Source organism: Chiloscyllium plagiosum, unplaced genomic scaffold (assembly GCF_037043375.1).
Source record: "Chiloscyllium plagiosum isolate Xiang-an unplaced genomic scaffold, Cpla_swu_hap1 HiC_scaffold_33, whole genome shotgun sequence".
NCBI lineage: Eukaryota > Metazoa > Chordata > Chondrichthyes > Orectolobiformes > Hemiscylliidae > Chiloscyllium > Chiloscyllium plagiosum.
The window spans coordinates 25,262,906-25,290,270 of NW_028270171.1; the positions used below are offsets into that span (position 1 = coordinate 25,262,906).

A 27,365-nucleotide genomic window follows, 5' to 3' on the forward strand; every position below is an offset into this window, starting at 1 on the left:
AGTTCAAAATAACAGTCCTTTAGAATTGTAATGGAAATAACTTAAAATACTCCTTTTTCCAGTTTGCTACTAAAAACAGTTACCTCTCGATGGGACTCAGATGCAGGGAATCACAACCCGCCAAGGGGAGCATAAGCAGTATGTCAGAATACTTTAGTCATGGGGAGAATTATGCAGCTATAATTAACCCCATCTTCGTATGATACACGGGTGCACAAAAACATACAGTCACATGTGCGCCCACACGCATTCACATGTATAGTCTCTCACACACACATGCATTGTGCATTTTGTAGCAATCATTACTGGACAGTAAACAGGAGGAGAAATCGGAATGAAGCTGGTCCTTTTGTAGCAAAGTTTAGAAAATGGTTGATCAGTGAAACACTGCATGCCCATCTTCAATCTTTTGGCAATCACGTTGATGCCTAAAGCTGCTCTTCATGAGAATCTGCAGCATTCACAGTATGAATTTCGCACTTACCTTTGCAATATCATACATGACCGATATCTTGAACTCTAAATCCATGAAAGTGCCATCCGGGTATGATATTTTGTCATTCAACACGTCCTGAGGGAAGCAATAGAAATATTGTGCCATTAAGAGGAGTCAACTGTCAGCATAGACATCTACTTGGTGATCTTGACCATTGAAGCTTGGTGCCAACTGCTGTTCAGATGTGGTCAATGTTGTGGTTCACCAACTTCCCAAGCACAGGCTCCACAGATCACCTAGCAATGTGCTTCCATTCTTCCTTATTCTGTGGAATGTCTTAGTTTTTTGTAAGAGTGGATGTAGAATAAAGAGACGAAAAAAGGTGATATAAACATTAACTTCATCTCTCTCTGTATAGGTGCTTCCAACCTTGTTAAGTTTATCCAGCTCTTTCTGATTTTATGTCAGATATCCAGCGTTCAAACTACTTTGCTTTCACATACACGTAGAATTGATAGAGTTGCCTCTTGTGGGTGCTACCAAAACTGAGGCCACAAATAGAAAATAATCGCTAATGAATCCAGTGGGGAATTCAGGACAAATTTGTTTATTGAGAGCAGGGAGATTGTGGGACTCAGTGGTACAAGGAGTTGTTGTGAATTGCATGGCTGAGCTTAACCAGAAGCAGGTATACAAAGGGGAAAATAATGTCCTTGTTCAAAAATAGAGGGAAACAATATATAGGAAATTACAGACCAGTTTAACATCTGTTGTTGGGAAAGTGTTAGAATCAATTATCAAAAAGCAAAATAAGGACATTTGGAAAGTCAAAATGCTATCCATCAGAGTCAGCATTGTTTTATGAAGAGCAAATCAAGTTTGACTAATTTTTTAGAGTTCTTCGATGATGAAAAGTAGACAATCGGGATCCTGTGGATGTAATATATTTGGATTTCTGGAAGGCATTTGATAAGGTGTCACACAAAAGGTTAATTCACAAGGTTGGATCATATGGGATTAGGGGTCATTTATTAGCCTGGATAGATGACTGGCTGATGGACAGATGGATAAATGTTTTTTTTACAGATGGCAAGATATAAGTAGTGAGGTGCCACAGGGCTCGGTCCATTTACCCCAGCTATTTATAATCTACATTAAAAACTTGGATACAGGAATAGAAGGCTCTATAGTCAGATTTGTAGATGACACAAAAATAGGTGGGATGGTGCAATGAGGACACAAGAATCTGACAAATGGATATAGATAGGTTAGGAGGGTGAGGCAAAATGTGGCAGATGGACTTTGACATGGATAAGTGTGTGGTCATACATTTTGGTCAAAAAAATGGGAACGTGACCTATCATCTTAATGGGGAGAGACTTTGGGTGCTCCAGTGCAGAGGGATCTGGGTGTCCTCAAAGATGAGACACAGAAAACTAGCATTCAGGTTCAGCAGATAATAAAGCAAGCGAATGGAATATTGGCTTTTATAGCTAAGGGAATAGAATATAAAGGTACAGAAGTATAGTTGCAACTATATAAGGCATTTGTGAGACCACAGCTGGAGTATTATGCACAGTTTTGGTCTTCTTCTTTGAGGAAAGATGTGGCATTGGGGGAAGTTCAGAGGAAGTTCACTAGATTGATCCCAGAGATGAGGGATTTGTCGTATGAAGAGAGATTGAACACTTAAGGCCTAAAGTCTCTGGAATTTAGAAGAATGAGGGGAGATCAAGTTGAAGTATTCAAGATGATAAAAGGTGTGGATAAAATAGATGTGGACTGGATGCTTCCACTTGTGGGACATCCTAGGGTGAGAGATCATAGTCTTAGAATAGGAGGGAGCAAATTTAAAACAGAATTGAGGAGAAACCACTTCTCCTGAAGGGTTGTGAATCTGTGGAATTCACTATCTCAAAGTGCAGTGGATGCTGGGACAGTGAGTAAATTTAAGGAGGAGTTAGACAGAGTTTTAATTGATAATGGGTTGAAAGGTTATGGGGAGAAGGTAGGAAAATGGGGGTGAGGAGCATATCAGCCATGAAGTGGCGGAGCAGATCCGATGGGCCGAATAGCCTAATTCTGCTGCTCCTACATATTATGAACTCACGAACTTGTGGAAGGGATTGAACATTGTGTTGATAGTCTGAGATATAGAGAGGTTGGAATATAAACCTTCAAACAGACCTGTTGGATGGAATAATCTATAAATTCTATATAATTCTATGGCAAAGTGAGAAGAAGCAAAGAGAATCTAATTCCATTTGAGCCTAGCTTTTTAGTATCAGTAGTTCAATGGAATTCTTGAAATATTGTTCACGTTTAAGTATCGAAATGACAAGTCAGAAATAAATCATGGAATTATAAAGGATTTCATCAAGGCTTCCTTCCATAAACTGCTTGCCATCTGCTTTTAACTGTACCCCACCCAACCACATACCCTCTACCCTATCAGGAGAAAGTGAGGACTGCAGGTGCTGGAGATCAGAGCTGAAAATGTGTTGCTGGAAAAGCGCAGCAGGTCAGGCAGCATCCAAAGAGCAGGAGAATCGACGTTTCGGGCATGAGCCCTTCTTCAGGATTCCTGAAGAAGGGCTCATGCCCGAAACATAAATTCTCCTGCTCCTCGGATACTGCCTGACCTGCTGCGCTTTTCCAGCAACACATTTTCAACTCGAGCCTATCACTCTACCAAGTTAAAGTTTGAACAGCTTTACCATGAGGCTGAGAGTTAAGCTGGCATACTTCCACAATATTTATTCATCCCATATAATTCCACCTTGGCCAATTCCTAATTACTGGCACTTTGGGGATTATTTGTTTTAACTTTAACTATGTTCAATTCCATTCACTCGCAAGAAAGCCAAGGCCAAAGTTAGACAGCCATCTCAGTGGAGCCCAGCATCTAGGGAAATGCTCAAACTCTCCTCAGTTTGGATTCAAGGCCTCAAATCAGTTTTGTTCATCTTACTTACAATCTATTTTATGACACTGACCATTAAATCACCCACAGAAACATGAATTTCTCATTTTTTACACTTGTTACAAAAAAGATGTGTTTGAACTTATGTTAACCTCTCCATCATTTCATTTTTAAAGTAATTTCCTGCATTTTCAATGTTCTATAAATGGAACGTTGATGCTACTGGAGGCAATCCATGTTAAATGACCACATAGTCACCCTAGCGGAGGGGAAGAGAATTTGGAATATTTTAATGTCAAATTGGAAGGCAACTTCCCTGGACAAAATCCAACACCGATGATGGAAAGAGTCAAAAGCCGAGGGGCTGGAAAAGCACAGCAGGTCAGGTAGCATCCAAGGAGCTGGAGAATTAACGTTTTGGGCTTAAGCCCTTCATCGAGAATGTGGGAAGGTGGAAGGGGGCTCGGAGATAAATAGGAGGGTGGGAGTGGGGGTGGGGGTCAGATAGCTGGGAAGGTGATAGGTAGATGCAGGTGGGATGGGGGGCGCGGATAGGTGGGAAGAAAGATTAACCGGTAGGACAGTTCAAGAGGGTGGTGTCGAATTGGATGGTTGGATCTAGGATGAAGGTGAGGGAAGGGGAGATGAGGAAACTAGTGAAGTTGATGTTGATGTCATGTAGTTGGAGGGTCCCAAGATAGAAGATGAGACATTCTTCCACCAGGTGGCAGGCGGCTTGGATTTGGTGATGGAGGAAGCCCAGGACTTGTATGTACTTTGTGGAGTGGGAGGAGGAGTTGAAGTGGTCAACCACAGGGAAGTGGGGTTTGGTGCATGCATCCCAGAGAGGTTCCCTGAAACATTCTCCAAGCTAGTGTCCTGTCTCCCCAGTACAGAGGACACCACATGGAGAGCAATGGACACAGTAGATGAGGTGTTTGGATGTGCAGGAAAATCTCTGCTGGATATAGCATGATCCTTTTGGCCTTGGACGGAGGTGAGGGGAGAGGTGTGGGCACAGGTTTTACACCTCTTGCGGTAGCAAGGGAAGGTGCCGGGATTGAAGGGTGGGTAGGTGGGGGCTGTGGACCTAACGAGGGAGTCACGGAGGGAATGGTTTCTGTGAAATGCTGACAGGAGTGGAGAGGGAAATATATTTCTGCTGATAGGGTCTGATTGTAGGTGGTGGAAATGGCAGAGAATAATGCGCTATATCCGGAGATTAGTGAGGTAGATGGTGAGGACCAGGGAGGTTCTATCCTTGTTGTGTTTAGAGGGGTGGGGTGTTCAAGGGCGGAGCTGTGGGAAGTGGAGGAGATGCACTAGAGAGCACCATTGACGATGTGGGAAGGGAAATTGCAGTCCTTGAAATAGGAGACCATCTGGGATATTCTGGAGTGGAATTGCTAGGAGCAGATACGGCAGAGACATAGGAATTAGGAGTAAGGTATAGCATTTTTACAGGAGGTGGGTTGGGAGGAGATGTAGAGGTAAAAACAATGACTGCAGATGCTGGAAACCAGATTCTGGATCAGTAGTGCTGGAAGAGCACAGCAATTCAGGCAGCATGCGAGGACATAGTCCAGGTAACTGTGGGAGTCAATGGATTTGAAGTAGATGTCTGTGTTGAGTTGGTCACTGGAGATGGAGACGGAGAGGTCCAGGGGGACGGAGATGTCCAAGATGCTCTGGGTGAACTTGAGGTCAGGGTGAAAGGTGTTTGTGAGTGGTTCAATCTCCTCATGGGAGCATGAGATGGCACCGATACAGTCATCAATGTAGCAGAGGAAAAGGTGCCAGTGTAACTGAGGAAGATGGACGATTCCATGTATCCAACAAAGTGGCTGGCATAGCTGGGGCCCATGTGGGTTCCCATGGATACCCCTTTGGTCTGAAGGAAGTTGGAGGATTCGAAGGAAAAGTTGTTGAGAGTGAGGACCAGTTCCGCCAATCAAATAAGTGTGTCAGTGGAGGGCTACTGATTGGGTCAGCTGGAGAGGAAGAAACTGAGGTCTTGGAGGCCTTTGTCATGGTGGATGGATGTGTACAGGATGGAAAAAGTAAGCACAAACGTGGGAGAAAGGTTTGATGCCGCAATGCGTATGTAATTCATTGACCTGGGAGTGTAGAGGGATGAAAGTGTGACCTTGACTGAGGACTGATCATTCATCCTCAGTGAGGGGAAGGGCTGGGGGATGGTAAAACTCAGCAGGTCTGGGGGCTAGGACTGGGTGGAGAGCTGAAGTTTGGAGTGGGGGGACTGACTGTCTCTGGATTCGGTGTGGTCATGGTATAATTGGTGATGTCACCAAAGGAAGTGATGTAAACCAGGGTGGTCAGGGGAACGGAAGTGGTGTGTTTGGTGGTATCCGTGGGAGCGGAAGTGACGTTGCATGCGACAATCGCAAAAGCAGTGTCTTTGGCGATGGCAGTGGAGGTGACATGGTCGGTGGGGCTGGGTTAGGTGACGTCAGTGGGGGGGCAGAAGTGGCACATTAAGCGGTAACTAGGGGGGAATGTTTGTTGGCGGTGTTCTGGTGAATGACATCAGTGGGGGTGGAAGTGGCATAGGTGGTGGCAACCATGGGGGTGGAGTTGACATGACGGGCAGTCTTCGCAGAGGTTTCGGCAGCAGAGGTTATGGAGGTATTTGCAGAGACGGTGGTCCTGGAGGCAAACATGGAGGTGGGATGGTGAATGGGGGTCATGGTCCATGGTGTGACGGGGGTGCAGAAGTGACATCATCATTTGGAGCGTTGGTGGTGGCTGTAGTGGCCATGTGGATAATGGCTTCCAACCTGTTCTAGAGGCCAGGAGAAGGGTCTGGAGTGGTCAAGGATTCCTGGGTTTGGAGGTAGGTACATGAGAGTTTGGTGTACTTATGTTCCTTGATGTCCAATAAGCTGGAGAGAAAACGTTTGTTGAGTGTGTGGATCCTTATCAGGATGAAGAATAGCAGAGGTCCGTTGGAGGTCTGGGAGAGTGTGACCCTGAGCTGGGTCAGGGCTGACTGCAAAGAGAGTAGGTGCCGGCACATAGCTGTGAGTGTGGAGCGGAGGATCTAGAGGGTCAACTGTTTCTGGAGGCTTTGGATTTGTTGTAGGTACTGGCTGTCCTTGTCAGGTCCAAATTATAACAGTCTGAATGTAGTCTGGGGTTCATGCAGGATATGTTGATTGCATAGACACATGCTGAGGATGGAGACGTGGCTGGAACAGCGGGTCTGCATAAGGACGTGGCTGAAGAGCTTCAGGGCAGAGGAGACTACCTGGGGAGTGCAGTGAGAGAGAGAGACTCACTGAGATCCTTGTGGAGGGAGGAGGAGAATCTCTTCAAGGTAGACACGGTGGAAAGTCTTGCCAATTTCCATCCATTTTAATTGATTTTATTTTCAATATTCAAATAAAGCTACAGAATTAGGAAATTGTATTGATCTCCTATACAATTTAGGGGAGTCTACTTAATTTATTCAACCTGCCACAGGATGCAACTAATAAAGACTCAGGAAATTCCAGTTTAACTCTAAGATATCAGCCTCGCATTGTGATTCACCCTAACCCTATGATACTTGTTCTACAAAACATACCTTCAGTCCCACATTGTTGCTAATGTACAATAGACAGGATTTCATCATCTGGATTAGTGGTGCTGGAAGAGCACAGCAGTTCAGGCAGCATCCAAGGAGCTTTGAAATCGATGTTTCGGGCAAAAGCCCTTCATCAGGATTTTAACCCTACTGCGAATCCTCTTGCAAGGATGCCTGCCTTGAAGAAGTTTTCCTCCTCTCTCTACAAGAATCTCAGGGAGTCCCTCTCCCACTGCAACTCCCTTGAGGGTTTCATCATCTATTAAACCTTTACATTTCTGTTCCTTCTTCAAACCATCCTCAGCTGCAATGAAGCACTCTCCTCTGAAACATGGGTTTACATAGTCCCAGTCCAGAGACTGGTAAACAGAGTTACTCTGCAGTACTATAAAGAGAGGGTGCCATGCTGTTGAAATTGAAACATCTCAGATAAAACTTCATAATTCTACAGCAAGAGTAGACAATTTCCAATGGAGTTCACTGAATAACGACCAAGAACTAGGATTCATTTTCCAATGTCTATCGTACCCTCCCTTTCCCATCCACAAATGGCAAATCTCTCAGCTGTTCAAACTAGGTTAAGCATCAACCACTGCTATGAATCCCTTACAAATCCATAAACTAACCAACTACAGGAGGCTGTAGGTTGACTTACCCTCAGTGATCCTCGCTCACAGTATTCAATTACTTTATATATACCAAAGTCAAACTTTACTGTTCCATAGAATTTCGTCAAATTGTAATAATCAATTTGCAGTAGCTGAAAGAGAAATATTTTCATTTAGAATCATGTATTAAGCTGTTTAATAATCATAGAATGATACAACACATACAGGAGACCATTTTTCCCATCATCCTTATACTCTGTTTTTGAATTGGTTCCTGTCCATTCACCATTATCTTCCAAATGTTGACACAAAGTAATTGTCCAGTTTCCTATTGCAAGTCGCAGGTAGACAGGATAGTGAAGAAGGCATTTGGTATGTTTGCCTTTATTGGTCAGTGCATTGAGTATAGGAGTTGACAGGTCACATTGCTGCAGTACAGGACATTGGTTAGTCACTTTTGGAATACTGCATTCAATTCTGTTCACCCTGCTAGAGGAAAGATGTTGTGAAACTTGAAAGAGTGCAGAAAGGATTTACAAGGATGTTGTCAGAATTGGAGGGTTTCAGCTATTTTCCCTGAAGTGTCAGAAGCTAAGTGGTGACCTTATAGAAGTGCATAAAATCATGAGGGGTGAACAGCCAAGGTCTTTTCCAAGGGCAGGCCTGTCCAAAACTAAATGGCATAGTTTAAGGTGAGAGGAAAAATATTTAAGAGGGACAACGTTTTCATGCAGAGGGTGGTGCATGTATGGAACAAGCGCCTGAGGAATGTGGTGGAGGCTAGTACAATTATAGCATTTAAAAGGCATCTGTATGGATACATAAATAGGAAGGGTTTAGAGCAATATGGGGCAAATGCTGGCAAATGGGACAATATTAATTTAGGATCTCTGGTCGGTATGGACGAGTTGGACTGAAGGGTCTGATCCATACTGTACATCTCTATTGAATTTGTTTTCACTGCTCTTTCAAACAGACCACATAGAGTCATAGTCATAGAGATGTACAGCATGGAAACAGACCCTTCGGTCCAACCCGTCCATGCTGAACATGTTATTGTGTAAAAAGATTATGGCTCGCCACCTTGAACTATCAGATCCAGGATCAAGTACATTTTAGTTGACTTGTCCTGCTATATTTGAAAGCTTTGAAACCTCACAACAATATGTAATTATATAGCACCTTTAAAGTAGTGAAACATCCCAAGGCTCTTTAAGATGATTATGTGAAGGGTACACTGAGAGTTACTCTGGACTATTTTGTTCAGTTAATCAAATAGAGTCCAGCTGGGTTTTACTGCAATTTTCTTTTGTCCTGATGAAGTTAGGACTTCTTGCTTGCACTCTTAGGAGGTCTTGTATGCATGGATAATGAGCCTAATTCTGAGCAGAATTTAAAGAGAAATTGTTTTAAAAATCAGCAGATTTGGCACCTACTGTGAAGAGAAAGCAGAGTTAATATTCTGAAGAGTCACTGCATCCGAAAAGTCAACTCTGTTTTCTCTCTTGCTGAGTTTTTCCACCAATTTCTGATTTCCAGCATCTGCAGTTCTTTCCATTTGTTTGTTTCTGAGCAGAAGTCCCAAGTTTGAGTCCCACTCAAGGACTCGATAATTAAGGAAGACGTAAGCGTTCATTACTTAGACATTGTATTTGAGTGTCAACCTGAAACTCCTTCCAACATAAGTCAATGCCAGGTGATAAGAGAAGGAAAGATTCCTGATCAACGAGGGGAAATAAATTGGAGCCTGAAATCTCATTATCCACAGCTCCAGATCGCAATATGCATAATTTGCCACTTATGCAAGCTCCCTTAATGATGTGTAACATACAACATCATACAATCGCACACTTGAACCTCCTGTAATTATAATTATTTTTAATCAATCTATTTGGACATGATAATGACACATCTCTGGAGCTGTTGTGACTTGAATCTAGACACCTGGTCTAGGAATGAACTGACTGAGGTGGCAGTGGTGACTGGTACAATTACAACCTTTAAAAGGCATCTGGATGGATATATGAATAGGAAGGGTCTAGACAGAAGTGGGCCAAATGCCGGCAAATGGGATTAGATTAATTTCGGATCTAGTCAGCATGGACAAGTTGTACTGAAGGGTCTGTTTCCATGCTGTACAACTGTATGACTCTAAGTTGGGATACTTCCACTGAACTATACGACACTCTTCTGTTAATTGTATAAATTGAGGACAAGGATAAGGGGTGGAGTGCATTCAACATTTGAGCACATTCAAAAGAGACACATATTGGCACTTGGATGGTGAATAGGGTAAGGAGCTCTAACAAGCTTGGGAAACAGGCAGACTGCATTTTGTAGTGTCTTAGGGGACCCCTCATGCTGTTGTTCAAAATGTAGGCAATTGTTAATTGAAAGATGCTGCTCTTTCAATCAAAGGCTGTTCTCTCCTGTGTTTCCTACGAACATTTTCGTTGGGTCATCACTGATAGCACTTTGGGTATGTGTACACCAAATGGACTGCATTGTAGCAGTTCAAGAAGGCAGCTCACCACTACCATCTCAAAGGCGTGTGTGTGAGTGTGTGTGTGTGTTCACATCTGTGTGTGAGATACTCTGTGTACTAAACTGTCATTGTGTATTCAGGCAGAAAATATGGTTGGGACAATGATCCTTAAACCTGGTACCCTGCAAGGCTGCATACCCCTCAGCACCTTACTATACTGCTGATATACTCAGACTGTGTGGCCAAAGTTAGCACTAACTCAATTTTCAAATTTGCTGGTGACACCACCATAATGAGTAGGATCTCAAATAACAATGAGGCAGAGTCTAGGAAAGAGCTAGACAGCTTAATGGTGTGGTGCAAAGACAACAATCTCCCCCTCAATGTCAGCAAAATGAAGGAGCTGGTCATCAACTTCAGGGAAGTGGAGTGGATGGCACACCCCTGTCTGTATCAGTGGGGCTGAGGTGGAGGTAGTCAAGAGCTTTAATAGCTTGGAGTAAATATCACCAACAATCTATCCTGGTCCATCCACATCAATGCCAGTCAAGAAAATACGCCAAAACCTCTACTTTCTCAAAAGGCTAAGGAAATTCGGCATGTCCGCAACGACTCTTACCAATGTTTATTGATGCACCATAGAAAGCAACCTAAGCAGATGCATCACAGCTTGGTGTAGCAACTGTTCTGACCAAGATCGCAAGAAATTACAAAGGGTTATGAACGCAGTCTAGTCTGACTGAAAACCAATCTTCTGACTGCTGCCTCAGAAAAGCTGCCAACTTAATCAAATACCCCTCTCACCTTGGTTATACTCACTTTCACCCAATTCCATTGAGCAGAAGATACAAAAGTTTGAAAACACGTACCAACAGACTCAAGAACAGCTTATTTCCCTCTGTTATCAGACGTATGAACAGAGCTCTCATGTATTAGAGTTGGTCTTTCTCTGGACCGTCTCTGTAGCTGTAACACTAAATTCTGCTTTCTGTTGTATTATCCTGATGTACTTATATTAAGTATGATTTGTCTGGTTACCATGCAAAACAATACTTTTCACTGTACCTTAGTACATGACAATAATAAATCAAATCAAAATTAAATCATTTCTTCACAAAAGACACAGAGCAACTGGTTCACAAGTTATAAAATCTCTGACTTATTAGTTAAAAGCACAGGTTCCAGCAGCTGGTGGGAGAAGATAAATTGGCTTTCTTCAGTCATGAGGTGTTTACCTAGAGAGCACAAGAGACACATCTTCTACCCTTTCAGTGATCTGAAGGCTTCTGCCAGTATCGTTCACATCCACAAGATGTTCAGTTATATAGTAGCAAACCAGCTAGTGGTTGTCAGGCTGATGGCCTTTGGCACCTCCAATTGGTTACAAATTTCTAAACCAGTCAGTTTCTTTTTGTCGGCTTTGTACATACATCCCAGATCCATGCAGTCTCCTTTTACACCTTTCTTTACAACTTGCAAAGCAACAGTATTAACATGACTTACAATGAGTTTCAGCAACTTTAGTGAGTACTACAATTCCTTCCTCAATTCTCTGCTGTAAGACAATCCTTTTCCCAATTCAGTCCACAATCAAACATAAAGTAGAATGAGAAGATGCAATCTTTACACTGTTCTGTATCTGATATTAAGACATAGGTTCATTGGAAAGGGCCCTAAGATGGAATGACACTAATGATGGGTTACCTGTCAGCTTGGTTCTTGAATACGTTTACAGATGTGCACTTGAATTTGTAATGAAGTATCAGAGCCGAGCTGTAGAGAGTCGCTTGAGAAAACTTGACAAGACCCACAGTCTAAATATCCTCGATGAAACTTACCAGAATTGTCACTTAGCCAATTTCTGGTAAAATTTAGCCCATTATCTGAAATGGAAAAGGCCCGGGGAGTGGCACTATGTGAATTGTGCCTCCAGCATTATGCTAGCACAGGCATGGTGGGCTAATAGCCTCCCTCTGTGCTATTACCGTTCTATGATTCTATGAACTAGTAACACTAAAACAGATAATTGATCGTTAGCTCACTTCTGTTTGTATGTCTTGCTGTGACCACATTAGATGTCACACATTATAAAAATGAATAAATACTTGATTGTCTATAAATCATCTTGTGATATCATGAAAGATGCTATAGAAATACAAATCTTTATTCTTTTCTATTTCAGCATTTGTTCCAAGTATTATTCATCTGCTTTGAACTAGTGAGAGTGGAGTTACCTTATTGAGTTCCATCTTTTGCATCACAGTGAAGTTCCCATCTTTGTGTTTCAGCTCCTTCAAGACAACAATCTGAGCAAAGGGAAAGGAAAACATGGTTTTATCCAGATCCTACATCAGCATGGATTTTAGGCTGGCAAGCCAAGTACTCTGAGAGGAAGGCTTGATTTCATGCCTACTCCGAGGAAGTTGTTCAGACCCTTCACCTAACACTATGGGCAATTTAGCATGGCCAATTCACCTAACCTGGGAGGAAACCGGTGCACCCAGAGGAAACCCACGCAGGCACGAGGAAAATGTGCAAACTCCACACAGACAATTGCCTGAGGTTGTCGCTAGGTCCATCTTGTGAACATTATCAAATAGAATTTGATATTTAGCCACATAGGGAGATATCCGGAAAGATGGCCACAATTTTGTTATGAGATGTATTTAAAGGAGCACGTCAAAGGACGAGAGGGATATAAAGGTGGAGAGGTTTAAAGTGTGACAATGCTTCTGCTTTAACAAGGTTAGGTTGTCCTTGTTTATTTTTCAAAAGGGGTCATAAAGGCAGAGTTTCTGATATGTCTGGAAATGTCTACATGAGCATGTTTTTAAGTCTTTCTTTTTAAACACTTGCATTATGAAAGAGGAGTGGCCAGTTCTCCCAGTTCAGGGTTTGGTTTGGTTTGGTTTTAGCAAGCAGTCAGTTTTTCAGGCTGCTGCTCAAAGGAACAGCCCAGTGCTGATCCTCTCTCTCTCTCTGACATCTCTACAGTTAGAACCTATGTTTGATTTTATCTTTTTTGCCAAGGGGTGTATTACAGGATGTTGCAGGAAATTGAAACAGCTCTTTGTTAAGTTGTATTTCCGTGTCAGTTGGGGTTTCAAATAGTTCTGTTATTCTAAATTTGGTTTTCTTTTGTTCATGTGTAAATAAAGTCTGTTTTGTTTAAAACTGACTGGTTGGCCAGCTTCATCACTCTTGGAATATCCAATCTACACCTGCTTAAAACAACTAAAAAGTTAGGGTCTGGGCTACCGTCTTGAAATGTTTTAAAGGGGGCTGGTCCATAACAACGCAGGAGATGTAAAGCGGGAATTCCAGCAGTTCAGGCTTGGGCAGTTGAAGGTTGCCAATATTTGAGACTCGAAGTTAGAGGCATATTGCTATCTTGAAAGGGAGGTGATAGCATAAGGAGGGGCAAGGCCACAGATGAATTTGAAAACAGATGAGAAGTTTAAAATCAAGGTATAATACCTTTTTGTCATATTTTGCTCTCCATAAAGGCACCAGATTTTCTTTTCTCTTGTCCTCTTCGATCTTGAGATGGAAGACAGAGTGGATTAGACACAGATAGAGTGGAGGGCGTCTGTGATTTTTTTTGACTTGTCACTGATAGATATGATTCTTTGATGACAAATATCAAGACAATTCCAGAACATCCAGTTATCCCTGAGAAATGTCAGCTTCCTTTTATATTTTATCACAAGTTCAGAAAGAGAAAAGGCTGCATATCCACATTTAGGCAAAAGTGAGGACTGCAGATGCTGGAGATCAGAGTACAGCAGGTCAGGCAGCATCCGAGGAGCAGGAAAGTTGACATTTCGGGCAGGAGCCCTTCATCAGGATTCATTTCCTGATGAAGGGCTCCTGCCCAAAACATTGATGTTCCTGCTCCTCGGATGCTGCCTGACCTGCTGTGCTTTTCCAACACCACTCCAATCCTGCCTCTGATATCCACAATCAGGTTCATTCCTTATGTTGAAACTGCTACCAGCACAGACCTGGATGCAGGCAGATGCCTTTTAAAAGCCCAAAAGGGACAAACAAAGCAAAAGTATTTTGTTTGGCCCATTATTGCCTGTGATGGTTCTTTGAAAGAGCTATCAAGTTAGTCCATACCTTCTTTTGCTAAAATACTATATTTCTTACCTCTTTCAAATGTGTATGGATTTTGTACCTTTGTGTTGAATCTGCTTTCATTGACTATTCAGGCAGTTATGAACATACACATTAGGAGCAGGATAGCATATTATGTCCTTTGAACATGTTCTGCTACTTTGTAAGATTATAGCTGATTTGATTGTGGGTGCGGCCTTAACTTTCCTGCCTACACCTGATACCATTTGACTCTCTTGTTAGTTAAGAGTGTTTCCTTGCAAATATTCAATGATCTGTCACCACTGTTTTCTGGGTATAAGAATTCCAGACTCACAACTCCATAAGAGAAAAAAAAATTCTCTCTAATAATGAGAAATTTTATTTTTAATACTATGTCCCCTAGTTCTAGTGCGTCAAGAAGAAATACCCTTTCAGAATGTTATGTTTCACTAAGATTGATTAGATTCCCCACAGTGTGGAAACAGGCCCTTCAGCCCAACCAGTCCACATCAACCCTCTGAAGAGTAACCCACCCAGACCCATTTCCCTCTGATTAATGCACCTATCACTATGGGCAATTCACATCTTTGAACTGTGGGAGGAAACCAGAGCAAACCCACGCAGACACAGGGAGAATGTGCAAACTCCACACAGACAATCGCCCAAGACTGTAATCGAACCTAGGACCCTGATGCTGTGAGGCAGCAGCACTGGCCACTGAGCCACCATGCCGCCCACTCATCACTCATTCTTTTAAACTGTAATGGCTTTAGGTCTAACCCGTCCAACATTTTGTCATAAGACAATCCTCTAATCCTAGTTTTGAAGAAGAGTCTATAGGACTTGAAACATGAACTCTGTCCTTCTCTCTTCACAGATGACGCCAGCAACACCTCTATCCCATGAGCAAATAAGCAAAAGTGCATGAGGACAACCAGATTCCTCCGCGTCTCCAAGCTCAGCAATCTCTCACTATTTCGATAATATGACTTTTTTTTTACTCTTCCTACCAAAATGGACCATTTCACGTATTACCACATTATACTCTATTTACCAAATCTTTGTCCACTCATCTACCCGAGTCAAATCATCTGCAGAACCTGCTGTCCTTTCGTCCAAGTAATTGAGATATATTGTAAACCGTTGAGGTCCCAGCATTGGTCATGTGGCACACCACTCATTACATCTTGACAAGCTGAAAATGAACAATTTATGCCTACTCTCTGCTTCCTGTTAATTAGCCAATCTTTTTCCAAACCCAATATGCTCCCTCCTGCTTTAAGCAGATGTTATTAAATTGGAAAGGGTGCAGAAAAGATTTACAAAGATGTTGCCAGGACGAGAGGGTTTGAGTTATAAGGCGAGGCTGGATAGAATGGGACTTTTTTCCCTGGAGCATTGGAGGTTGAGGGGCGACCTTATAGAAGTTTATAATACCATGAGGGGCATAGATAAGGTGAATAGCCAAAATCTTTCCCCGAGGGTAGGGAAGTCCAAAAATAGAGAGCATAGGGGAAAGATTTAAAAAGGACCTGAGGGGCAACATGTTCATAGAGAGGGTGGTGTGTATATGGAGTGAACTGCCAGAGGAAGTGGTAGAGGTGAGTAAAGTTATAACATTTAAAAGAAATTTGGACAGGGACATGGATAGGAAAGGTTTAGAGGGATATGGGCCAAACACCGGTAAATAGGGCTAGTTCAGTTTGGGAAACCTGGTCGGCATGGATGAGTTGGACCAAAGGGTCTGTTTCTGTGCTGTATGACTCTACGACTCTATGACTATGAGCTTTTATGTTCTACAATAACCTTTGATATGGCACATTATCAATTCCCTTCTGGAAATCCAAGTACAACACATCCATGGTTCCCTTTTATCCACAGCAAATGTCACTTCCTCAAAGAACTCCAATACATGGGTAAACATGATTTCCTTTTCACAACACTATGTTAACTCTCCCTGATTACCAGAAATGTTTTTAAGTTCCATGCTATAATTTCTTTAATAATACCTTCGAACATTTTCCCCATGACATATGATAAGCTAACTCGCAAGTTGATTCCCTGTCTCCCTCACTTTATAATTAAAGATGTTACGTTATCCATCTGCGAATCTCATCACACAATTCATGAATCTAGGAGTTTTGGAAAACAACACCAACAAATCAAGTATCTCAGTAGCCATTTTTATAATATCCTAAGACGAAGTCCATCAGGATCCGAGCAGTTGTCAGCCTGAAGCTCCAACAACTTGCTCAGTCTCACTTCTCTGGTGATTGTAATTCTTCTGGGTTTCTCGTCCCTTCCATCACCTGATTTATCACTGCTTTGAAAATGTTACTTTATCCTGCATAATGAAGGCAAAATATTCTTCAACTTTTCTGCCATCTCATTATTTTCTACGATCAATACTCCAGACTCAGGATATCTTCTACAGGATAAATGCCCACTTTATTAACCTTTTTCTTCTTAAAATATTTATTAATGACTTTCACTATCTGCTTTTATACTCTGGCTGTTTCTTTTTACCACACTGCAATATTTCCCTCCTTATTAATTTGCAGTCATCCTTTGCTGTTATTTACATTCTGTCCAATCTTCTGAAAGTCTATCTGTTTTTGCAAACGTATATGCTTTTCTGTAAGTATGAAATATATTTAATCTTTCTGATTAACCATGGAGGGTGGGTTCGTTCCTTGAAAATGTTCTTATTCCTTGCATGGCGTCTTTTTATGTTCTGAAAATTCCCCTTGAGCGTTTGCCACTGCGTCTCTACTGACCTATCCTTTCAGCTCAGTTATTAATTCACTTTAGCTAGGCCTGCTTTCATTTCCTCATAATTTCCCTTATTTAATTTTTTTTAAAATAGTGTCAGACCCTCTCTTGTCTCTCTAATTGAATATAAAAGTCATGAAGAACCATCTGGACTCAAAGTGTAAGCTTGCTCTCACTTCACGAATGCTGACTGACCCACCGTGATTTCCAGCATTTTTTTGTTGTCAGTACAGATTCCAGCACCTGCACTAATTTGCACCTAATTCACTTATGGTTGCTGCTAACTGGGACGTCTTCACAATGAGGTCATTAATTATTCCCATCTCATTGGGGTCCATCCATTTTCAATGGTGTTGTTCGTGGAGTAAAAAGTAGCCAGAAAAAAAAGTGTAAATGTCCTGCATCACACACGTTGAGGTTTTAAACTTTGTTATCGAGTCACACAGCATGGAAACAGACCCTACTGTCCAACAGTTTAGGAAGCCATTCAGTTCAGAGGAAGCTAGGGATGGACAACATAATGGCCACATCCCATAAAAGAACAAAACAAAATGCTTGGATCAAACCTAGCCTTTAAGAGCCTGTACAGTTTGGAAGGCTTATTGAAAAGAAGGGCTTATGCCTAGAATGTCGATTCTCCTGCTCCTCGGATGCTGCCTGGCCTGCTGTGTTTTTCCAGCACCACATTTTTCAACTTATTGGAAAGATGCCCAATATAAGCCTTGCCAGCCCCTGTCCATGCTTGCTACTGTTTCTGGTTAGATTTACCTTTAGGTTGATGCTGATTTTTTCATCTCCCTCCAGTGGGATGATTTGGTCACTAGAAATATGTGACCATTTCTTTCGGTACATTTTCCGTTCCTTTCTGTACTTCCTGTTGGCAAAGCATTTGGCAAATTAAAAGAATTAATGTGCACCCCATAAGCTTTTCCTATGCTGGAAAAACAGCAGGGAAATGCAAAATTAGTGGAATTCGGGATCAAGTGAAAATATGGGAGCCACTAAACCATCATTTAAATTGAACAGATTCTTAAATACAGTGTGGATATCCGAGATACTGTATTTATCAGCCTGTGGCAGAAGGTAGATAAAAACAGTAGGAAAGGAGGGCTCCAAACAATATGGTGGAACATTATAATTAGTCATTTAATAGATCAGGAGAAAAATAACATGAAAATGTTTAACTTCAAGAGTTCAAAGGGATGAGTGAGGGACTAGGACTGACTGTCACAATCAGCACCTTATTTAAGGGGCTACAGGCTGGATTTAAATGTTTCCTGCTGGCTGGTTTAAAGGTGGGGAAGGCACAGGTCCACATCAACATACTCATCTTTTCCAAGTGCAATTTTACTTGCAGCCACCTTTTTGTAGCCCAGTTGAGACCCTTAAGGCTGATTAACTGAAAGGCCTCACTGCATTGCCACTGGGATGTAATCAGTGGTGGGAGAAGTCCAAGCCAAATAGGCAGCCCAGTTGCTTTAACCGCATAGACTCATGGAAGGTGGTGGGGGCTCTTCTTAACAGGCTCTCCGGTAACCCACAACCATTTTCTGGTTGTCAATCCATCCCTCCACAGCTAATTTTCAATGGTACTGCCAGTACCAGAGGCATCTGGTTATAGGGCAGCATGGTGGCTCAGTGGTTAGCACTGCTGCCTCACAGTGCCAAGGACCAGGGTTTGATTCCACCCTCGGGCGACTGTCTGTGTGGAGTTTGCACGTTCTCCCCGTGTCTGTGCAGGTTTCCTACGGGTGCTTTGGTTTCCTCTCACAATCCAAAGATATGCAGGTTAGGTGGATGTTGTGGTAATTTGACAATGAGGTCCTTGATTGGGGTTGTTAACTTGGGCCAACCAGGAGACAATGGCTGACCTATATTAAATAGGATTGAGAATCTCCTCAGTTCAGGGGACTGACTCTGAGCTTGCTGGTCACAGCCAGTGTTCTATGCACGAGTAAATAAAGGATGACTTGGTGATGGGATACCAGCCTCTGTGCAGTTACTCCAGGTGTGCTGGCTAGGTAGGTTAGCCTTTGAAAAATGTAGGGTTACAGAAATAGAGTGGGGGTGTGGGATTGGGTGGGATGCTGTCCAGAGGGTTGGTGTGGACCTGATGGGATGAATGGCCTGCTTGCATTCTATGATTCTACAATCTGGATTGCTAAATACTCAATTGGGAAACATGTGTTCACAAAGCTGATGGAACATAGGAGGTGTGTACCTGAAAGCTCCAGTGATTCCAAACCTCTTCAGTTGACAGAATCCTTGAATTATTATGCAGCAGAATGAGGCCATTTGGCCTACCATGTTTGCACCAAATCTATGCATCAGAGGCCAAGCTCCGTTAAGCATTTCTTAACTGTGTGGAAAGAGGCTGTTTGGCCCATCAGGTCTGCACCAACACTCCCGAGAGCATCCTACACAAACCCAGGCCCCTAAATATTCCCATGACCCTGCATTCACCGTGGCTAATCCACCTAACCTGCACATCTTTGGACTGTGGGACTAAATCAGAGCACCCAGAGAAAACTTTTGGCGGGACGTTACTCATACCCCACTACACTTTATCAGCACGAGGTGGAACGAGTGGAGAGTGTCAAGCTCCTGGGAGTGGTAGTCCACAACGAGCTCTCTTGGACTCTTCATGTGGACGCACTGGTTACAAAGGCCCAACAATGTCTCTTCTTCCTCAGGCAGCTGACGAAATTTGGCATGACGGCGAATACCCTTGCCAACGTTTATAGGTGCGCCATCGAGAGCATTCTGTCTGGATGTATGTCTACCTAGTATGGCAACTGTACCATTCAAGATGGTTACAGAGAGTGGTGAACTCGGCCCGGACAATCATAAAGGCCAACCTCTTATCTATAGAATCTATCTACCAGGCCCGCTGTCAAGGAAAGGCCGCCAGCATTCTCAAAGATTCATCCCACCCTGGCAATGTTTTTCTACAACCTCTACCATCGGGGAGAAGGTACAGAAGCCTGAATACACGCCCCAGCTGGTTTTGCAACAGTTTCTACTCTACTGTTGTTAGAATACTGAATGGACTCACAAACCCTTAACATTCGCCTGTACCTATGTTTTTGTTTTTGCCGCTGTTGACCTCTTATTTACTATCAATGCTACTTGGGCGGCACGGTGGCACAGTGGTTAGCACTGCTGCCTCACAGCGCCTGAGACCCGGGTTCAATTCCTGCCTCAGGCGACTGACTGTGTGGAGTTTGCATGTTCTTCCCGTGTCTGCGTGGGTTTCCTCCGGGTGCTCCGGTTTCCTCCCACAATTCAAAGATGTGTAGATCAGGTGAATTGGCCATGCTAAATTGCCCGTAGTGTTAGGTAAGGGGTAAATGTAGGGGTATGGGTGGGTTGCACTTCGGCGGGTCGGTGTGGACTTGTTGGGCCGAAGGGCCTGTTTCCACACTGTAATGTAATCTAAAAATCGAATCTTAACTATGTATTGCTCACAAGACAGCTTTTCACTGTACCTCGGTACCCGTGAAAATAAATTCAATTCAATTTAACTCGGGCAAGACACAGGGAAAATGAGCAAACTCCACACAGGCAGGCGAATGTTAAGGGTTTGTGAGTCCATTCAGTATTCTAACAACAGTAGGGTAGAAACTGTTGCAAAACCAGCTGGGGCGTGTATTCAGGCTTCTGTACCTTCTCTCCAATGGTAGAGGTTGTAGAAAAACATTGCCAAGGTGGGATGAATGTTGGACTGTTGGTGCCGATGTTGGACTGGGGTGGATAAAGTGAGAAGTCACACAACACCAGATTATAGTCCAACAGGTTTATTTGAAATCACAAGCTTTCGGAGCACTGCTCCTTTGTCTGGTGACTTCAGTTTCTTGTTAAACTGCAGCAAGGTTCTCTTGAGCTGCCCCTCCCACTGACCTTCTGCCAAAGGTTCAAACTGATATTGTAAGTCAGGATGGCTTATTGTTGCCATTGTGGCTTCACTAAAGTGCACTGCTGGTTTTTTGCCTTGTCTCTGACATCTCCAATGGGTGATGGATCATGAAGAGAGGTTGAGTAATGCTCCCACATCACAAATAATGCTGCCGGATGTTATAGCTTTCAGAATTACTACCCAACCATAAAAATTCAGTATTTTACCTAGGATAAAAGCAAATTACTGCGGATGCTGGAGTCTGAAACCAAAAGAGAAAATGCTGGAAAATCTCAGCAGGTTTCGAAACGTCAGCTCTTTTCTCTCCTTACAGATGCTGCTAGACCTACTGAGATTTTCCAGCATTCTCTCTTTTGGTTTCAGTATTTTACCTACATGCCCATGTGTGATAAGCTAAGAAAAATGTAAATATGTGGGAAAACATGACCCACTCCCAAGTGGGAGTCCTTCCTGTTTGTACCCTGCCTCCATACTTAGTCTCAACACAAAACTCCAGCCCAAATGTTTAACTAGCTCTCAGGATAATCTCTCAATTATATGGTGATCTAACAAAGGGGTTTGGTATAAGTTTAACTCATTGAGTCTGATGGGGCCCAGTTATGTCTGTCTCTTTGTGGGGTACATGGATTATTTCTTGTTCCAGTCCTACTCCAGTCCCTCCTCATAACTCTTCCTCTGGTACACATCAGCGGTGCTGCTTCCCTCTCTCATATGGAATTGTAAACAATTATCCAGTTTGCTTGTAATTTACATGTCTCCCTCACCTTCACCTGGTCCCTCTCTGACTACTTTCCTTCCTTGATGTTTCTGTTAAAAAACACGGTTTTGAAGAAGGGTCAGTGGACTGGAAACAGCAACTCTGTTTTCTCTCTACAGATGCTGCCAGACCTGCTGAGTTTGTCTAAGCAATTTCTGTGTTTGTTTTTAACTCTTAATTTATCTTTCATCTCATTTCTGGGTCATGCAGGGGCCAGGTTGCTTGCTTCATTTCTTTATCAAATACATTTCTGCTACTCACCGCAGTATAACGAGAGTGATCATCATAATCAACACGACGATGACAGTCAGACCTATCACTGCCATCTCCAGCTTCAAAGTGCCTGTAAGAGTTAGAGGGTTTAAAGGCTGGTTAGAGTGGAAGATCCACATCACACTTAGACATTACCAATTCAGCGTGTAACCTCCCACCTAAGTGCTCCAGTCCCACAGTTCTGCTGTTGGTCTATTATCCAGTTGCACTACATTCCTTTGGCCCATTAGAAAGTGAACACGTTCTTCAGATTAGAATCACCCTGACAGCACTTTTTTAAATCTCTATCTCCAATATTTTTAGAACTAATTAAAATAAGGTTCAGAGATTTTTTAAAAAAAATGTTGTTACACTCCCATGTATTTCTTGCATCATTGTTCTGAAAATGGAATTTCAATTCCTGGAGATACCAGGACAATTCTAGAGGTTGGCAACTCTATACTCAATAAAGGTGGGAAACCAAAGATTAGATTAGATTAGATTAGATTACTTACAGTGTGGAAACAGGCTCTTCGGCCCAACAAGTCCACACCGACCCGCCGAAGCGTAACCCACCCATACCGCTACATTTACCCCTTTACCTAACACTACGGGCAATTTAGCATGGCCAATTCACCTAACTTGCACATCTTTGGACTGTGGGAGGAAACCGGAGCCCCCGGAGGAAACCCACGCAGACACGGGGAGAACGTGCAAACTCCACACAGTCAGTCGCCTGAGTCGGGAATTGAACCCGGGTCTCTGGCGCTGCGAGGCAGCAGTGCTAACCACTGTGCCACCGTGCCGCCCACCAAAGATTGTGCTTGGAACAGCCTGACCGACATCTTGAGGCTGCACATGGACAGGAGTACTCTGAATCCCTTCTTTGGTTAGGGACCCTCTCCCTGCCGCACAGTATCTTCAATAATCTTCCCCCCTCCCCCCCCACTCTAACCTGACTTCCTCTGAACTTGCTGCACTCCATTGTCTCAGGTTCAACCCTGACTTGGTTATCAAACCTGCCAAGGATTGCATTTAGACTTGTTTTAAAGGAAAACCAGGCTAATTTTTACAACATAAGCTCATTTTTCTCCCGCTATCTTTTGTGACTTGAGGCCTGGAAATATTAGGTATCCTAATGTGTTTTCAGTTATATTTTAATCTGCCAGAATGGGAATTCAAATCTTGAGACATTCCTCTTTCCCCATAGCCCCAGTTTTGGACTTGACATAAACTTGCAACTCGAGAAGGGGCCCACACAATTGTTATAATGCCAGTAGTTAATGTAAATTTAAATAATACTTTAGAGAAATCCCTCAAACATAGAGGTTCCCTTACTCAGAGTCCTTATTCTAACTTCCTTAGAATCCCTACAGGGTGGAAACAGGCCCTTCAGCCCAGCAAGTCCACACCAACCCTCCAAAGAGTAACCCACCCTGACCCACTCACTTATTTCTCCTCGTTTCCCCTGACTAGTGCATCTAACATTACAGGCAATGGCCATTTAGCATGGCCAATCCACCTAACCTGCACATCTTTGGATTGTGGGAGGAAACCAGAGCACCCAGAGGAAGCCCATGCAGACACAGGGCGAACGTGCAAACTCCACACAGCCACTTGCCAGAGGCTGGAATCAAACCTGGGTCTCTGACACTGTGAGGCTGCAATGCTAACCACTGAGCCACTGTGCAACTTATCAGCCTTCTAAATTGAGTGAGGAGCAGGAATAATCTCAAGAACAGAGCTTCTCTGTTGGATAAATACACATTATGGTCCTAAATAATAAGGGTGTAGCTAATCATGTGGTAGTGAGAACTTGAGTGATGCTGAAAAAAAGAGATGTGCTGTTGAAGCTTTTTGTCTTGCGGTCATCAGGATAGGTGCAAGAATTCCAAATTTGTAAGGGAACAACAATTTATTCGACATGATAAAATGATTACTGACAGCAAATGGTCAAGGAGTTGTCACGTCATGAAGAATGCACCAGGGAACAGTTGTCCCACAAGAATTTGTGCAATGCCTGGGCAAATTCCTTTTGCTTCGAGATGACTTGGCCCTGTATATGAACATATCCCACTCCTAGCAGGGATTAGGCCTGTAAATGAATCCATGCAACTTCAAGCGCCATGATTATGCTTCAAAAGTACTTCATTGACTGTACAATGTTTTAGACACGGCTTAAAATGGTGAAAGGTGCTGCAGAATCAGAGGGATGCCATTTGATACTCAACCCATCATGCTTGTGTTGACTTTTCAGTAGAGCTATTTGGAGCTGCACAGTGGCTCAGTGGTTAGCAGTGCTGCCTCAAAGGGACCTGGGTTCAATTCCACCCTCAGACAACTGTGTACACATCCTCTGTGTGGGTTTCTTCTGGGTGCTCCAACGTCCTCCCACAGTCCAAAGATATGCAGGTTTAGTGGATTGGCCGTGCTAAATTGCCCGTACTGTTCAGGGATGTGCAGCCTGGGTGGATTAACCATGGGAAATGCAGGGATGTGATGGGTCTGGGTGGGATGTTCTTTGGAGGGTTGATATAGACTCAATGGGCCAAATGGCCGGCTTCCACACTGTAGGGATTCTATTAATTTCATTCCAGTTTCCTCCTCTTTCCCATTTGTTTTTGTTTTTGTATTTGTTTCTCTCTTCAATGTTCGTTTGAGAGCTGCAATTGAATGTGCAGTCAGGCAGCACATACCATATCATAACAGATGACTGTAAAAAGATGTTTTCTTATTTTGCCTCTGGTACACTTGACAATGATCTTACATGTGTGCTTCTATTTCCTAAGCTTGTGCCATTGGAACATTCCCACCTTAATTACACTATGAAACTATTAAAAATGTTGAACACTTCCATCAAGGTGGCTCAGTGGTTAGCACTGCTGCCTCACAGCACCAGGACCTAGGGTCAATTCCTGCCTCAGGCAACTGTCTGTGTGGAGTTTACACATTCTCCCCGTGTGGGTTTGCTCCGGTTTTTTCCCCACAGTCCAAAGATGTGCAGGTCAGGTGAATTGGCCATACTAAATTGCCCATAGGTTAGGTGTGTTAGTCAGAGGAAAATGGGTCTGGGTGGGTTACTCTTCGGAGGGTCAGTGTGAACTTGTTGGGCTGAAGGGCTGTAGGGAATCTAATAAAATAAATCTCCTTTACAGAACAGCCCCATCTTCTCCAGTCTCCCCATCTAATTGATTTCATTCCTGGTGTCATGCCAGTAATTTTTCAAAGATTCTTTTGTGGAGCATGGGTGTCACTGACAAAGCCAACCATATTTTCCATCCCTAATTTACACAATCAGTGATAGTTTCATGACTAGCTGTTAAATTCAGACTTTTATTTGATAAACAATAACAGAAATTGCTGGAGAAATTCAACAGTTCCGGCAGTATCTGTGGAGAGAAAACAGAGTTAATGGTTTGAGTCTAGTGACCTTTTTTCAGAGACACTGGACTCAAAACATTCAAACTGCTTTCTCTCCACAGATGCTGTGAATTTATCCAGCAATTTCTGTTTTTCCTTCAGATCTTCAGCACTGTTTTGTCTGGAGTTCTGGATTACGAGAATCCAAAAACACTATCAGCATACCGTTATAAGGAGGGTATTTTTAATTTGGAGAGGTTCAGGAACGATTTACCAAGTTGTTGCTGGAAATGGAGAACTTGAATTATAAGGAGAGGCTGGATAGGCTAGGTCTTTTTTTCACATGTGCGTGGGAGGTTGACGGGTGACCTTTAGAAGTTTATAAAATAATACCAGGTATAGATAGAGTTAATGGTAGTTGTCTTTTCCCTAGGATGGGGGATTTCAAGACTAGGGGGCACATTTTTAAGGTGAGAGGAGCAAGATTTAGATCGATAGATAGATTCCCTACAGTGTGGAAACAGGCCCTTCGGCCCAATCAGTCCACACCTACCCTTTGAAGAGTAACCCACCCAGACCCATTTCCCTCTGACTAATGCACCTAACACTAACACCTAACCTAATACATGGAGAGAAAGTGCAAACTCCACAGACGGTTGCTTGAAGGCAGAATTATCTAGATTAGATTACTTACAGTGTGTAAACAGGCCCTTCGGCCCAACAAGTCCACACTGACCTGCTGAAGCGCAACCCACCCATACCCCTACATTTACCCCTTCACCTAACACTACAGGCAACTTAGCATGGCCAATTCACCTAAACTGCACACCTTTGGACTGTGGAAGGAAACCGGAGCACCTGGAGAAAACCCACGCAGACACAGGAAGAATGTGCAAGCTCCACACAGACAGTTCCCAAGGCTGGAATCGAAACTGGGACCCTGGTGCTGTGAGGCAGCAGTGCTAACCACTGAGCCACTGTGCCGTCCCGTGAGCCAATTTTTTTATGCAGAAGGTGGTTCACGTATGGAATGAACTTCCTGAGAAAGTGGTAAATGCGGGTACAATTACAATGTTTAAAAGACATTTGGATAGATACATGAATAGGGAAGGTTTAGCGGGATGTGGGCCAGAAGCAAGCAGGTGGGACTGGTTTAGTTTGGGATAATGTTCAGGAATAGACTGATCGGACCGAAGAGTCTGTTTCCATGCTGTGTGACTCTATGATTCTCTGACTCTGTGACTATTATCTTGCCTTCTACATCTTCCCCGAAACCATGGCACCATCCTGAAGTGTAATGGTAACCAGAGTTAAACATAATTCTCCACATATATCCTCTATTTTAAAAAGCCAATGATTCCGTTTCTTAACAGCCTTCTCAACTTGTCTGACTAACCTTAAACATTTATGCAATGAGTCGTTAAGTCTCTCTTTTCCTGCACTTATTTTCAACTCGTGCTATCAGTAATAGCAAAGCATTGCAGATGCCAGCGATCTGAAGTGAAAACAGAAAATGCTGGAGAAACTTGGCAGGTTTGGTAGCACAAGTTGAGATAGAATCAGAATTAATGTGTTGAGTTTTGAATAGTTCATCAAGTTTCATGCCATTTTGTTTAGAATGCCTTTCTTCCTTCCTATCAAAATGTATCTTGCCACATCTCTTGGCTTTCAAATTTAATTTACTATGTGTCTCTACAGTTTACCATTCTATTTGTGATGTCCTTTATGAAGTTAAAACCCTCCAGGATTTTAACGAAGGCTGCATGAATTAAAAAGTAATTTCCAGGACTTTGCTGGGAACAGCCAAGAAGAGAACGAAATCACAGGATCATGGAAAAATATTCAATATTTGGAGTCCAATACTTTATGTTTTGGTTGCACATCTGTTTGATGGGTTGACAGGGTCAACTTGTTGGTCATGGAATTTAAGAATCATGCACCACTTGACAACATTTGCTAGCTCTGGGATAGCCAGTAAATTAGCTCCTCTTTCCTCTACTTCTTTCATTGCCCTGAATATTTTTCTCTTTCAAGTTTTCCCCAATTCTCTTTGAACATTACCTTTCTTCTATTGTTGTTTCAGGAAGAGTATTCCAGCTGATTGCATAGAAAAAGTCATAGAAATCCTACCGTGTGAAAATAAGCAATTCAACCCATCAAAATCACATC

General features: G+C 42.9%; 1 protein-coding gene across 6 annotated transcripts in view; it reads right to left on the reverse strand.

Annotated features, from left to right (window-relative positions):
* LOC122542318 (guanylyl cyclase C-like) overlaps nucleotides 1-27,365 on the reverse strand; it is a 193,643-nt gene that overhangs the window by 57,047 nt on the left and 109,231 nt on the right. For all 6 annotated transcript variants that reach the window (XR_015752575.1, XM_043679963.2, XM_087978379.1 and 3 more), the window contains 6 exons: nucleotides 21,846-21,927; nucleotides 17,680-17,785; nucleotides 13,516-13,578; nucleotides 12,273-12,344; nucleotides 7,601-7,705; nucleotides 485-571 (listed from right to left, as the gene is read on the reverse strand). Coding sequence is in view for 5 of the 6 variants with exons in the window: in XM_043679963.2 (XP_043535898.1) it covers nucleotides 485-571; nucleotides 7,601-7,705; nucleotides 12,273-12,344; nucleotides 13,516-13,578; nucleotides 17,680-17,785; nucleotides 21,846-21,927 (515 nt within the window). In the remaining variant the exon portion in view is untranslated. The remainder of the gene's footprint in view (nucleotides 1-484; nucleotides 572-7,600; nucleotides 7,706-12,272; nucleotides 12,345-13,515; nucleotides 13,579-17,679; nucleotides 17,786-21,845; nucleotides 21,928-27,365) is intronic.